The 13,662-nt window shown below is 59.7% G+C and overlaps 1 protein-coding gene across 1 annotated transcript in view; it reads right to left on the reverse strand.

The window, feature by feature from the left end:
* The window catches only part of CACNA2D2 (calcium voltage-gated channel auxiliary subunit alpha2delta 2), a 148,295-nt gene that overhangs the window by 9,683 nt on the left and 124,950 nt on the right, over positions 1–13,662 (reverse strand). The window contains exons 4-18 of the mRNA XM_088527153.1: positions 13,282–13,341; positions 7,180–7,224; positions 4,909–5,047; positions 3,917–4,048; positions 3,759–3,816; positions 2,938–2,988; positions 2,691–2,790; positions 1,920–2,078; positions 1,452–1,559; positions 1,048–1,126; positions 919–968; positions 749–838; positions 551–619; positions 350–424; positions 63–137 (exon numbers count right to left, since the gene is read on the reverse strand). Of these exons, the coding sequence (XP_088383279.1) occupies positions 63–137; positions 350–424; positions 551–619; positions 749–838; positions 919–968; positions 1,048–1,126; positions 1,452–1,559; positions 1,920–2,078; positions 2,691–2,790; positions 2,938–2,988; positions 3,759–3,816; positions 3,917–4,048; positions 4,909–5,047; positions 7,180–7,224; positions 13,282–13,341 (1,290 nt within the window). The remainder of the gene's footprint in view (positions 1–62; positions 138–349; positions 425–550; positions 620–748; positions 839–918; positions 969–1,047; positions 1,127–1,451; positions 1,560–1,919; positions 2,079–2,690; positions 2,791–2,937; positions 2,989–3,758; positions 3,817–3,916; positions 4,049–4,908; positions 5,048–7,179; positions 7,225–13,281; positions 13,342–13,662) is intronic.

Raw genomic sequence — 13,662 nt, forward strand, 5'->3', positions numbered from 1 at the left:
TTGGAGAGGCGCCGGCCGATCTACACGTGGATGGGATAGGGGCGAGGGAGCTTCTTGCTCACCTGGGGCTGCAGGTTGGGGTGCAGCAGGACGTAGCCGTTCAGGTCGATGGCGAAGACGTACCCGTTTGCCCCCAGCTGTGGGAGGAAAGGAGAGCTCAATGAGGCGGCCCCGAGCCGGGCGGGTGTGCGGGCACGAGCCTGGAGCGGCACCGTCAGCGTCTCCGCGTGATTCCAAACAGCTCTGTGCCCAGCCCGGCTCCACCACGCTCACGGGGCAAAGCAGCCCAAACATGGGTGAAACACAGCTAAAAGCAGCGCTGCTGCCCCGCTCCCCAGCCAGCACGCACGTTGTATCGCGGCGTCAGCTTCTTGATGTCGTTCAGCGCCACGTCGATGCCCATCACGCCCAGGATGAGCTGGTTCTGCGGAGGAGCCGAGCGCAGCGGCAGTGTCAGGGCCGCGCGCACGGCGCAGCCCATGGAGCAGCCCGGCTCCAGGCCGTGTCCGGGTCTCCTGGGGGTATCCGGCACGGGAGCCAGGGATCCTACCTTCCTGTCACTGCTGTCCTCCGTGAGGTTGAACACGGGCAGGGTGCCCGTCACCACGAGGCCCAGGCCCTGCGGGCACAGTGGGACAGCGCTCAGCCAGCGTCCCCAGCGCAGTCGCCAGCCAGGCCGCACGCAAGGTGCCGAGCAAGGGGGACCATGCACCGACACGGACCATGCACCGAGCCCGTGCAGCCTCACCAGCGCGTCCTGATAGACGTTGGTCCACTGGACCTGCTTGGCCCGGTTCCCGGCCAGCACCATGGGGCGGCCCAGCACGTCCAGGTACTCCTGCGGGGAAACGAGCGGAGGAATGAGGGCAGCACGCAGCACGGATAGGAGCCTGCGGTGAGGAGGGCGCCCGGCCTCACCTGCGTGTTGATGCGGATGGCGCCGATGGAGGGGATTTCGAAGTAGTAACCTTGGGGAAAGAGAGTCACATGGAGGCACCGGCACCGCTGCCAGCTCCCGGCTTGGCGGCGTGGCGGTGCCGTGCCCACCTTTGTTGGCGCATGCCATCCACTGCAGCGGCGTCACGTCGTAGTTGTGCTGCCCCACGGAGAAGGTGAAGACGCGCACCTGCGGGGAGAGCAGCGCTCCTGCACGTGCCCGCCGGCCCCGGCGCCCGCGCCCGCCGCGGCCGCCCGGGCCCTGTCCCGCGCGCCAAGGTCGGAGGCGGCTCCAAGGGCAGCGGCGCGCGAGCCGCCCCATTACGGGCGCAGCCGCTCGGTGCCGGCGCGGCCAAACGGCTGCCGGCAAATGAGGCGGCAGCCGGCAATAAAGCTGGAGACACGGGCTCCCTCCCGAGCCGGTCCCGCTCGGCTGCGCCGGCGCGTAACCCTGCGCGTGCCGGCACTCGGCACGGGGCTCCCGGCGCGCTGCCCGGCCCCGCCGGGGCGCTCACCGTCTTGTTGGGCCAGTTGTACTTCTCGAAGACGTCCTGCACGCGGTCCTCGCCGCCGTCCGTGAACATCATGATCATCTTGTTGCAGTTGGCGCGCGTGATGTTGGACTGCAAGGCAAGGCGGAGGGCGGCTCGGGCGCCCGCGCCGCGTGGGGCACCCGCCGCCACCGAGCTGTGCGCCCGGCCCGTTGCTCCTGGGCAGCGCGTGGCAGGAGGGGGAGCTGCCTGCTTAGAAGTGGCACCGTGGCGCTTGCCGCCCCGCTGTTAACAGGGTCATTCATCTTCATTTCACCCGGCCGCAGCCAGGCCTCTCTTTTAAGAGCCTCGGTGCCGGGGCACGGCGCGGTGGGGAGATGTCCCCAGAGGCACCGCACCCGGATGTCCTGGGAGCCCCAGCACCCATGGGTGCCCCTCCACCCACGCGCCATGTCCAGCCTCCCCCCGCGCCCGCCCCGGGCCCCGGCTCACGTTCTGCAGCTGGTCAAAGGCGTACTCAAAGCCAGCCTTGTAGTCGGTGGTGCCCTTGGCCACCATGCCCTGCACGTCCTCCTTGAAGACCTTCTTGTTGCGGATGTTGGCTTGCACCAGGTGCTTGAAGCACGACACCGGCTTTGCCTTCTCGTTGAACTAGGACGGGGGAGAGGGTGGCGTTAGATGGGGGTGCCTGGTACCGCAGCGGTGCCCCCACTGTGGCGGGATGCTCGGCGGTCCAGAAGAGCAGGTCGCCCCATTTCCGAGACCAGACACAGATCCAGGTCACCGGCTGGGACGTTTCCAGCCAGTTTAACACGGACACACCCGGCAGCGTCCTGGGCGCCCAGCTGTGAACGGAGCTGTCCCTCCACAAAAGACACGTCCTTCCGCGCTGATCCACGGGGCGGAAAGCGAGCAGGACATTATGGGATGACAGCCCAAATCCTCTAATCAGCTGCCCTGAATGTGCCCTAACCACCAGCCTCCTGCCTCGTTTATCCAGCTGCCTCGACCCACTGAGCTCTCCTTTGCTGCAGTGCTGCGAGGGCAGCAACTAGTCACTAAATCCTGCTGCTTTTAGCTCCCGACCCCTCATTTTGGGATAGGGAGAGCGCTGCTGCGGCGTTGGTTTCTCCTTGAGGCGGCCTTGAGCCGCTCGGAGATTTGTTGGCATGAGGCGCATCCAAAGGACCTGCAAGGACAGTGTCCCCGGGTGCCTCCGTGGTGCCCCCAGCCGCTCGCAGCGTGCCCTGCGGTGGTACCCACCGAGGCCACGTTGACATAGTCGTCGTCTGAGAGCGTGTCCAGCATCTCGTAGACTGATGTCTTCATCAGCTTGAGGGTGAGGCCGCTCACGCTGCCGCTCCTGCGAGGCAAGGAGGGCTGAGGCTCATGCCGTCCGTGCCGAGGAAGATCAAGGTGCCCCCCAAGCCGTCCCCACCCTGGGGGACATGAGACACCCCCGAGGAGCAGGTGCAGCCCCAATCCATGCCCATGCCCTGGCCGTACTCACACGTCCACGATGATGACCATGTCCTTGGGGGAGGAGGCCCCTTGGATGTACCTGGGGGAGCAGAGCTGTGGGTGCCGAGTGGCGGCCGAGCCCGGCACGCTGCCCGCGCCGGCGCCGCCGAGCCCAACTAAGATGCTGCTCTTAATGGGTTGTGGCAGCACATTTATCTCCGGGCGCCCTGCTCAGATTAATACTCAGGGCTCCGCGTGAAAAGGCTTTATTTAATGGGGCCATTTATCAAGGGAGGGGAGGCAAGCGAGCGGCGCGGGCTGGCCGAGCAGCGGCAGCCGTGCAGGAGGCACGGGACAAGGCAGCACCGGGAGCACCGCTGCGTCCCGTCCCCGCGGGTGCCCAGCTCGTGCGCTGCGGACGTCCCCGTGCGCCCCGGTGCGGGGCTGCTGCTGCGCTGGGTTCTGGGCTAGCAGGAGGGGAGCCGGGCCGGCCCGGCTCGGCTGCCACGCGCACGTCCGCGTCGCCCTCGGGCCGGCCCACCGGTCTCGCCTCCCCTAATAACTCGCGCAGGCGTCGCGATTGAGAGCACTTAATAATTAATGCGGAGCAATCAAAGGCAATTAACCGGAATGGCGGGATCATTAATTTCCTGCCAAGGAGAGGGCCCGCCTGGTGCTGGGCACGTCGCCTCGCAGCGCAGCCCGTGGCCCCGGTGCCATGGGAGTGCCCCGGTGCTTGCACCCATCACTGCCTGCACCCACTGCTGCCAGGGCATCACCCGCTGTGCAAACTGGGGCAGCATTGGGAGAAAACGTCTCCTCCCTGCTGCCCACCCGGCCGCATGTCCCCGCCATCCCCGTCCCTCTCACCAGGGCCTCCTGCGGACGTCATAGAGGTCGATCTTGTTGGGTGCCCTCCATGGGGTGGCTGCGGGCGGAGGGGAGGCGGTGAGCGGGACGGGGGCCACGTGAGCCGCTGGCGGCGACGTGCCCGGGCCCGGTGGGCAGCAGCTGCCCGTGCTCCACACCTGGGTAGTAGCGGGTGACGCCGGTGGCGCTGCCGAAGACCTGCCAGAGCAGCGAGGGGTCCTCCTTGCGGTTCTCCATGAACACGTCCTCCAGTGCCTGCGTCCAGTTGAGCTCGTTGAGGATGACGGTGGCTGCGGGGGAGCGAGCGGATGGTGGGCGGCCGGGCACGGGTCACCCGGGTCCCCGCTCTCGGACCAATGCACCCGCTCATGGGACAGAGACCCTATACCCTCCCCGTGCACCAATGCAGCCCCTATACTCCCCCTGCGCATGAACGCTGCTCCCGTCCCCTCCTTCTGCATAAAGCAGTCCCTGTCCCTTCCCTGCATGTGAAAACAGCCCCTAGAGCCTCCGTGTGCATGCACACAGCTCCTGCCCCCTCGCTGCACACAAATGCAGCCCCTGTCACCTCCCTGTGCACCAGCGTAGCCCCTGTCACCTCCTTGTTCACCAATGCAGCCCCTGTGCCCTCCCTGCACACAAGTGGAGCCCCTACCACCTCCCTGCATGTTAATCTAGCCCCTGTCACCTCCCTGTGCACCAGTGCAGCTCCTGCCACCTCCTTGTGCACCAATGCAGCCCCTGTCACCTCCCTGGGCACTAATGCAGCTCCTGCCACCTCCCTGCATGCTAATTTAGCCCCTGCCACCTCCCTGTGCACTAATGCAGCCCCTGCCACCTCCCTGCATGCTAATCTAGCCCCTGTCACCTCCCTGGGCACTAATACAGCCCCTGCATCCGTGTGCACCCATGCAGAACCTGTCACCTCTCTGCACACCAATGCAGCCCCTGCCACCTCCCCATGGACTAATGCAGCCCCTGTCACCTCCCCATGCACTAATACAGGCCAACACCAGACCCACAGCTTGCAGGGCCGAGCCGCACGTCCCGCCCCGCCGGCGAGTGCCAGCAGCTTTAATTAACACCCGCGGGGCGCAGGCTGCGCGGCTGGCCGGGGTGAGGGCAATGTCAGCGCCCCTCGGGCACTCACAGCCTTTGTAGATGTCCGTGGGGATCTGCACGGCGGCGTACGAGTAGTTGACCTTGGTCTTGAAGTTGGCGTCGTCGGTGAACTCCAGCTTGAGGGAGTTGGACTTTTCCCGCTCGATCTCTTCCCCGTCGGGGTCATCCTGGGGAGGCAAACGTGGGGCTGGAGCAGCGGCACGGAGCCTCCGAGCCCCCGCTTATCCTTCCTGCCCCATATCCGCTGCTTCCAGAGGCTAATTTGTATTCCCTGACACCTGGCGCTGTCTGGCTGCCTTCATTCATGCAGCTATAAAGAGACTCACGTACAGGCCCCGCAGACAAACGTATGGCTCTCTATACACAGGACTCTCCATGTAGTGCTGTCACCTATACGGCAAACGGACCTGCTAGGTCCCAGCCTGATCCCGCAGCCTTTCTCACTGCTAAATTTCTAAGGGGCTTCCAAGCATCTATTTTACGTCCTGCATGTCACAACACACATACCGGAATATTATTTGAGATATACGTATCCATTAGGAACCTCTTAGGGGATAAGATATGAAGGTTATATGGACTTATCGCATCAGCAAGATGCCACTGCAAGTGGAGCACTTGGGCCACCTTGCGTGTTCCAACTGCTTTTTACTGTATCATAATACATAATTGTAAATACATTTTACTGTATTTACTGCCAGACCCTGCAGTTTTTCAAAAATTTCCCCAAATCTGCAGGTTTCTTGTATGGGGGCTTCCTCTGCAACCTCCCGGGGCAGCGCTCCCCCTGCAAAAGCCACCGTGGGACCAAAGCCGATGGCACCAACCTGCAAAAGCCACCGTGGGACAAACACAATTCCTGTGCAAACCTGCCTCTTTCTTTCCTAAATCTCCCAATCTTTGCCAAAACACCCAATTTAATGCCAGGGAAAACGATACCACGTCCTCTAGCCACATCCCTGCTTTTAAAGCAGTGCAGGTTATAAATAACCATCAGGCTCTCCTCTCCCCTTGTTCCCCCCCTCTTTTTTTTTTTTTTAATCTTTGCCATAGGTACTGTTTAGAGATCTTTCTAGCCCATTTATTTTTAAATTACCAACCAGAGGAGAGAAAAAGGGGAGGGAAAGAAAAAGAAAAGAAAAAAGGAAACAGAAAGTTTGTTCTCAGGCTGATAGCTTATCGGGAGGGAATCCAAATGTCACGTTATTCGAGGAAGTTGGAAGATTAAATTTCCCAGCACCCTTCATCTGCTGCTGACATTTAGGGGCTTTTTTATTCCCTTCCTGCCTCCGCTCCGCACATCTAAGAGCGGCAGCGGCTCCATGCCGGGACCAGCCGGAGCGGACGCTGGGGACGCCGATAGCAAGTGGCATCTTTGCATGGAAGAAGGGAAACCATCCTGCTTGGATGCCAAAATGAAAAGCTTCCACTTCTCCCTGTTGGATATTTCCACACGTGTGATGAAAGCGCCAGCCTCAGCTTGCCCACCCAGTCTGTACCAGGAGCCTGCTCCGGTGGCAAATGCCCAACGGTGACTCAAGGCCTCGGAAAACCAGCACTTTGGCCTGATCCATGGCCAAAAATGGAGCCCGGACCATGATCCTTCAGTGGAGACACCTTGGGGTCTCCAAGGAAGATGTTCGGATGTTCGGATGCCAAATCTCATTAAAAAAATACCATGAAATTAAAAATATGTTTAGGAAGATAGTGGAGCTGAAGTGCAGGCAAAATGAATAGGAAACTCATTTCTTTCTGCTCGCAGTTAAAGCCGGCGTGAGGCTGCTGAATACGTCCCGAGGAGGCTGAATAGGCTTTGTCTATCCCCGCTAGCTTCATCTCCGCTGTATCCTGCCCAATTTAAATATAAAAATTGGAGCTAAATAAAGAAGGACGGCTAGGCTGCTATTTAGTTCAGTTCAAATGTTCTGGTATCACCTTCCTCCTTTCTCTTTCTCTTTCTTTTTTTTTTTTTTTTAATTTCATCATCACCATCTTTTCTATCCGTTATTTTTTGCTGGAATTAAATTAGCCGGGATTTCATTGGGAGGCAGAGAGGGCACGAATAGGGAATGCCCTGCCTGCTGCAACCTGCAACGGGATGTGGAGGATTTTGTTATTTTTTTCTCCTCATCCCCAAAGGAAGATGCTGGAGGACCGAAGCCAGCGCTCCGGATCTGGGTGCCGGCAGCAGCTCCTGCGGGATGCGGATGGGTGCAAAGAGGAGCCCTTGGCTCCTGGTCCCGCTCACTGCAAGCGCGTTCCCAATGGGATGTCTGCGGCGAAGCCGAGGACCCCTACTCACATATTCGGTGTCAGCCTTGGAGTCGTAGTACTCGATATCTTCCTCCTGCGGAGCAGAGGGAGAGCAGCATTAGTGCCAGCCCGGTGTTACAGCCTCCCTGCCATCCTCTTCCTCACGAGCTGTGCATGGTGGAAGCTGAAGAACCGCCACGCAGCACCTTCCAATTGGTGCTATTAGAAAGCCGAGTCGTGAAGGGAATGCGCTTATTAATTACCCGGGATTGGTTGGAAAATGCCGAGGGGTTTCTGGCAATGAGGAGAGGGAGGGACACTCGATTTGGGGCAGGGCCCTGTCCCTGCACCCTGCTGCCCGCCGTGCCGCTGCTCCCCGGGTCCACGGCCATCCGCGCTCCGCAATTAAAGGAAGCCCCGGAAGAACCATAACACAAACGAGCTGGTCTCGTGTTTAATGATCTTTAATCAGGAGCGAGAGTGACTAACAGCAGCTGTTCAGAAGGTGCTTTGATGCCCACTTCATCTCCCCGCGGCTCCTCCGCAGAGGCCGGCTCTCCCTGGGCACGTGGTGGCCTCCCCTTGCTGGAGGTGGGAACGGAGCAGGGTGCTTGGCGGAGAGGACCAGGACGCTCGCAGAGGACCCTGCCCGCTGTGGCCCTTGCCTTGCTGTCCCTGGCCTCTCGGCCAGCATCTGGGAGCCATGGAGACCTCACCGTGGAGGGAGACCTTGCCCTGCAGACCTTCTCCAGAGGGTCCTGGAGCTGCAGGCGGCAGAGCCGACCCACTATGCATCAAGGCCGGGAGGGGACTGCTGCCGTCACCTGCTCCCTGGCCACCTCCTTGGTCTCCATAGAGATCCTGGAGACTTTTGCAGGTTTGCAAGCAGGAAAGGCACCTGGAGCAGCTGGATTAGGTCACGTCCCTGCTCTGTGCCAGGCGCTCGCCCCTCATCCTCCTCCTGCTCCCTCGCAAAGCTTCCCGGGCGCCTCCAGCTTGCAGAGCAACAGAGGGGCCACCTGGACCAAAGAACCCCCAATGCCTCCTCCCTGCTCTGTCTTGGCACCAAACAACACAGAATCACAAGAGGGTTGAGGTTGGTCCTCTGCAGATCACCTAGTTCAAGCCCCTGCTCAAGCAGGGTCACCTCCAGCACGTTGCACAGGATTACATCCTGGGTTTGGAGTATCTCCAGAGAAGGAGATACTGTCCCGTCTCTCTACCTCTCCAGAAGGTTTGTCTTAATACCCAGCATACTCAATGCTCTCCTGGAAGACCCATGTGCTGATGATGCCCATACGACGTATACACCACACAGTCAGCTTGATCTGAAAGTGCAAACCCAGTACTCTCTAAAGCCACCTGCTGACAACCTAGAGGGTCTTCATGGAGAACCTGCAACCTCCTCTTCCTAATACTCCTTGTTTCATAAACCGTGCTCATCCACTTCATCTGAATCCTCTCTTCATTCTCCTCCAACCCATGTTAAATCAATCTCTGTGTAAAGAACACTGCTACTTCTCGGGGTTTTAAAATAAATACTGCTAAAGAAAACACGTGGGTGAAGACTCAACATTGGGGGACTTCAATGTTACCCATCAGCAAGAGGCCATGGGGAAGATGGAGGTCCGTGGGATGCTCTTGAGCTAGAAATGTGTCCGTCTGCTCACAACCCAATGTCCTGTGGAGCCTGGAGAGGGGAATCTCCATCTTCCCAAACAGTCCTGCTGCTCCTGCTCCTCAGCTCCAGCCCTTGGGAGATTTTACACTAATATGCCCAGTTAGCAGCTAATTAATTAAAACCAGCCTGTGAGTTTCTCCAGAGTTGCCACCTGATTCCTTTCCGGCTGCCCAAGCGCGGATCCCGTTTCCGTGGGAGATGTGTGCAGGGAAAACCCGGCTGCTAATTGGGAGCCTGAAGGCTGAAACGCCAAGGACAAGGAAAGGCATTGGGAAGCCTTCTGTGTCCAAAGAGCTTGTGCTGCAATCCAGCAGTGAAGAGACCCCGTTCCTTGCAATGCAGCCTGGGTTCTTCTCTCCTGTCTCCAAGAGCATTAAAATAAGCCTTTTTTTCCCCCTAAAACAATGTCAGAAGCTAAAAATAACATCAGAAAGGTCAGTGCTCTGATATCTTCTCCTGAGCCTTGCAGTGCCGGATGGAGGCAGTAGCAACTTCCTTCTCCTGCCTCTCTGGCAGGGCTAGGCAGATATTTAAGAGACCCGTTGGCAGGTTTTCCATCGCGCCGTCAAGATGTTCCATCTCGTTGTTCCTCGTTGTTCGCGGCATCTCCCTTTGGGACAAGCCGGGGGTGACGATGCCACCCTCCCCAGGCAAGGGGACAGTGGTGAGAGCAACACACACTCAGTCCGTCCCTCTGACCTCCGCCACCAGCAATGCCACAGGCCAACCCAGCTCGTCACACGTCCCCTTTAGGAAGAAGGGCGCCAAAGAAGCCCCCTTGGTACCAGTCGTTGGCTTTTGAGAGCACACGGTGAAGCAAAACACAAGTTTTCTTTTGTTTTTGGTGAATGATTTTCTTGTTCTCCTTTTGGCCAGGACAGCTCTACAGCAAGGTTGGTGCTTTAACACAGTAATTCTCCGAGCGTAATGAAAGCTGACATTATATCAAACACAATAAAGACTTTCGGCTGATGGAGATCATTCCCGAACACACAAACCCATTAAACTGAACGAAGGAAAAAAAAAAGAAAGAAAAAAAGAAGAAATATCAATTCTACACACTCGCTGGCCAAAAGAAAATGTGATTTGTTATCTAAAAGGGGGTTATAAACACGGCTTCAATGCACTTTCTGTGCTGTAATGAAAACTGGGCTTGAAACGGCAAGACGACTGCAAATTAGAGCATTTGATTTTATTTTCGCAGTTTTTAGGTAAACCTTTCTGCAAGGGCAAGCGCAAGGTTACGGCGCCGATCTTTCTGTTCTCGGCCGATAAGTAGGATCTGTAATTAAAGGCGGAGGGGAAGGGAAGGGGGGGATGAGGAGCTGGCGGCCGCCCTTCTGAAGGCGCTTTGAAGGCGGCCGCGTGGCCCTGCGAGCTGCCGGCGCACTCACCCGCACGCGCACGGCGCCGCCTGCGCCCGTGCCGTGGATCCCGAGCTCCGCGGGGCTCCGGGAAGCCCCTTACAACCACCTCGGGGCCGGGCTGCGCGGGATGAGCAGGAAGCCGTTTTGGGCGCAGCAAGGAAAAATGTGCGTGAAGGAAGGAGAAGCAGGAGAAAAACAGCAGCAAGGAAGCTTTTCCGGAGCAGAAAGCGGCTTATGAAGAAGTCGACTTCTGAAGGCAACGTGTGCAATCCTGCCCCCCGCCGCAGCCTTAAAGGGAGCCTCAAAGGGACACGGAGCTGCGGAGGCTGGAGCAGCCCCGGGCGCGTGCCCCGCTGCCGCCGCGGCTCCGCCGCCGCTAACGCTGATGGCAAGCGAGCGGCTGTCGCTTTGCGTCAGGGCACGCGGGAGCGGCGGCTCCGCTCCTCCCAAGGGCCCCGAGCGCCCGGTCCCGGCGGCACCCGACGCCTGAGGACGCTTAAGGACGAGGACCGACGCGCAGGGGCCGGCGCGGCGTGGCGGGCCACCGCGGGGAGCCAACGCTTCGCCGGGGAAGCCACGCGAGCAGCTCAAGGTCGTGCGAGCACAACTGCAGTCCTTTAGGAAGGAAAAAAAACCTGCACGGGGCAAGGAGAAAGGCAAAAAGAAAGCCCCGCAATGGCTGGAAAAAATAGCAGCTTTGCCCGTGGAGCTCGGGCCCGCCGGGCCGCTGCGAGCCGACCGCTCGCGCTCCCGCTTGCGCCGCGCTTCCCCCGGCTCCTCCATGGCAACTCGCGCGCTGCGCGCACCTCCCGTGCTTAATGGTGCTGCCATTAGCACTAATGCGTTGCAAACACTCAGCATCTGCCGTCGCGCGCTCGGATGGAAACACAGAAATAGCCGCGCGCGGCGGCGCAATCTGTCATCCGCTCCAGCTTGGGGTTACAAAATGAGGCGCCGGGAGAGGAAGGGAGAGCCGCGGCCAAAATCAACCGGCCTTTGGTAAAATAAATAAATAAAATAACGGTGGGGACAAGAGGGAAGAAGAGCCGAGAGGGTAAGGTGAGGATGAGGAGCAGGGCCGCGGAGGCGCCGCGCAGGGGATGCTCCTGCGCGAGGAGCAGAGCAGGTGCTTAATGCTGCGAGCGCGCGGTGGAGAGCGGGCCCGTCCATCAAGCGTCCCGCGCCGTCCTGCGCTGTCCTGATAAACACGCGGCGAGCTCTGCAGCGCCGCATCGCTGCACGTTGTTTCTGGGTGACTCGCTCCTAATTACCTTGATTAAGCGGCTGCAAACAGCGCTGCTGAAAAGGTTGTTTTTCGGAGCGCATTTCAGCAAGCTCTGTGCTGCGAATGGCAAACGGCGCTGCGAGCTCCCCGCTGCTGGTGCCTCTGCTGGCTTGGGCTTTGGGCAGGATGCCACGGCTCCTGCCATCAGCGATCTGCTGGGCTCTGGGCCATAAACAAGGAGCCAGTGCAAGACCAGACTTCTAGGGGTGCAGATGCAGACTTCATGGCAAACAGAGACAGGGAATATCCATCTAGGCCAGATGTGGAGCCTCTCCAATTCACGCCAGATGTTTCTCTGGAAAATGGGAGGCCATCAGGGCTATACTCCAGGGCAAACCTGCAGTTAATGGATCCAAAGGTCCAGGGGAGATTTTCTTCCGCAGCTCCTGCTCCCGCAGCTCTGTGGCCTGCGACTCCTGAGGACAACATATAGATCAGGCCCTGGAGCTAGGGAAGGAGGCGGGAACCTTTGGGCAGATGCCCTTGGCTGTGGCTCTCATGAAGCCACTCCTGCGAGATCAGAAGTTAGAAGGAGAGGATTCAGCCTGGTGCTCTCCCTGGAGACACGGAGAGGGAGAAAGCACAGCGAGAACAAAAACAGAAGTCACTGGAGGCCTTGTGCACCTTGCTATCCTCTTCGTGTCTCCTCCGCGGGCCTTCGGGGAGCAACGGCAGTAATTCGGTGTCACCCTCCTGCCGAAAGGTCTTGGGGACTATTAGCACTGATGGCTTCGTCCATGGGACAGGACAGCCTGTGGGGACACCTCACCTTTTGGGAGCGGAGCTGTTCCTGCTAATAAAGACCAGGCAAACAACACTGCTGCCTCCCTCTGTCCACTCTGCTTTTCGTCTCCCATCTCGCCCGCCGCCGTCGCGATCCTCTGCCGAGTTCTCCGAGCCGCTTTCCTGCCATCCGGCCACCAGTTGCTCTGCCCAGCTGGTCCAGCACGGTCCCAGTGACCAAGTACGAATCCAGCGCGTGCCGCCCAACTCATGAAACTCCCCAAAGGCCCCTGCAAAGGCTGTTTTCAAGCACGACACGACTCCTGGTGAGGACAGACCTGGCATGAGAGGCCGGTGCAAGCTGGCTGGGTGGCAAACGAAAGCCAGGCAGCTTGCTCACCACCTTGCTTTGCTTTGGTCCTCGCCTCCACTACACGTCTTGCTCTTGCGCCTCCACACAGCAGTGTCTGCAAGAGCAGGATTTGCCTTCAAGGCTTCATCTCATCTCCTCCACAACTTCTCTTTCCACGTTTGCAAGCCCTGCGGGTCCAGAGCAGACTTCTTCCGAGCACGTGCTCTGGCCAAGCGCTGCAAAACGGCTAGCTCTGCTTCTTGGGGGATACGGCATGGCTACACGCAGACGCAAAGACGTGATGGGCTACCAAGATATCAAGAAATTGGCCCCGTCCCTTTGCAAAACGAAGGAGAGGGAAGTTCTTCCTCCAGCACAGGGCTGGCCACGAAGATGGGCCTCTCCAAAGAGACGGATGTCCGGCAGTGGGGAGGGACGAGGCAAGGCAACGGATGGGCACGTGGTCACTTAACGCCTTGTCCCCAGGAGCAGGTTTCTCCCCACCTGGCGCTGCCAGGCCCAGCGCCTCTCCCGGCTTGCGCACCGCCGTGGCCGCCCAAGCGCGGCTCCAGGCAGAGCCCTCGAGCTGCCTGCTGAGCGCCACCGCTGCCCTGATTACAAAGCCAAATGCAATCACTAAAACGACATCCTCCCTCTCCCAGCCGCTGGCTCCTTTCCGCCAGCCCAAAACGCGGCCGCCGCGAGCGCGCCGAGGGGCTCCGGGGGCAGCGCCCCGGCCTTACCCGGATGTTGTCCTGCCAGTGGTGGGCCTGCTGGAACTTCTCCGCCGCCGTGGCCAGCCTCTGCAAGGCAAGCGAGAGAGCAAGGGTGAGCACGGCGCGCGCACCGCGGCCCCTCCGCCCAGCCCCGGCTCTGCGAGGTTTCCCGGGAATACACGCCGCGGAGAGCCCGGCTGCCACCTGGCCTCTAAGCGGCCCCTTGGACCAGCTCAGGCAACCACGAGGATGCCGAAGGCAACCAAGTCTGCACGCTCGTGTGATCAACCAAGACCTGCAGGAGAGAAATACAGCTCCGAAAAACCCAGTGACGGCAGCAGGGAGGGCAGCAGCGTGTGCTGCAATGGGCCCATTCCCGCTGCCTCCTGCTCCTGGGTTTCGCAGGAC

The sequence above is a fragment of the Tinamus guttatus genome, unplaced genomic scaffold, assembly GCF_059628265.1.
Source record: "Tinamus guttatus ecotype Peru unplaced genomic scaffold, ASM5962826v1 Tinamus_guttatus_pri_ptg000026l, whole genome shotgun sequence".
Taxonomy (NCBI): domain Eukaryota; kingdom Metazoa; phylum Chordata; class Aves; order Tinamiformes; family Tinamidae; genus Tinamus; species Tinamus guttatus.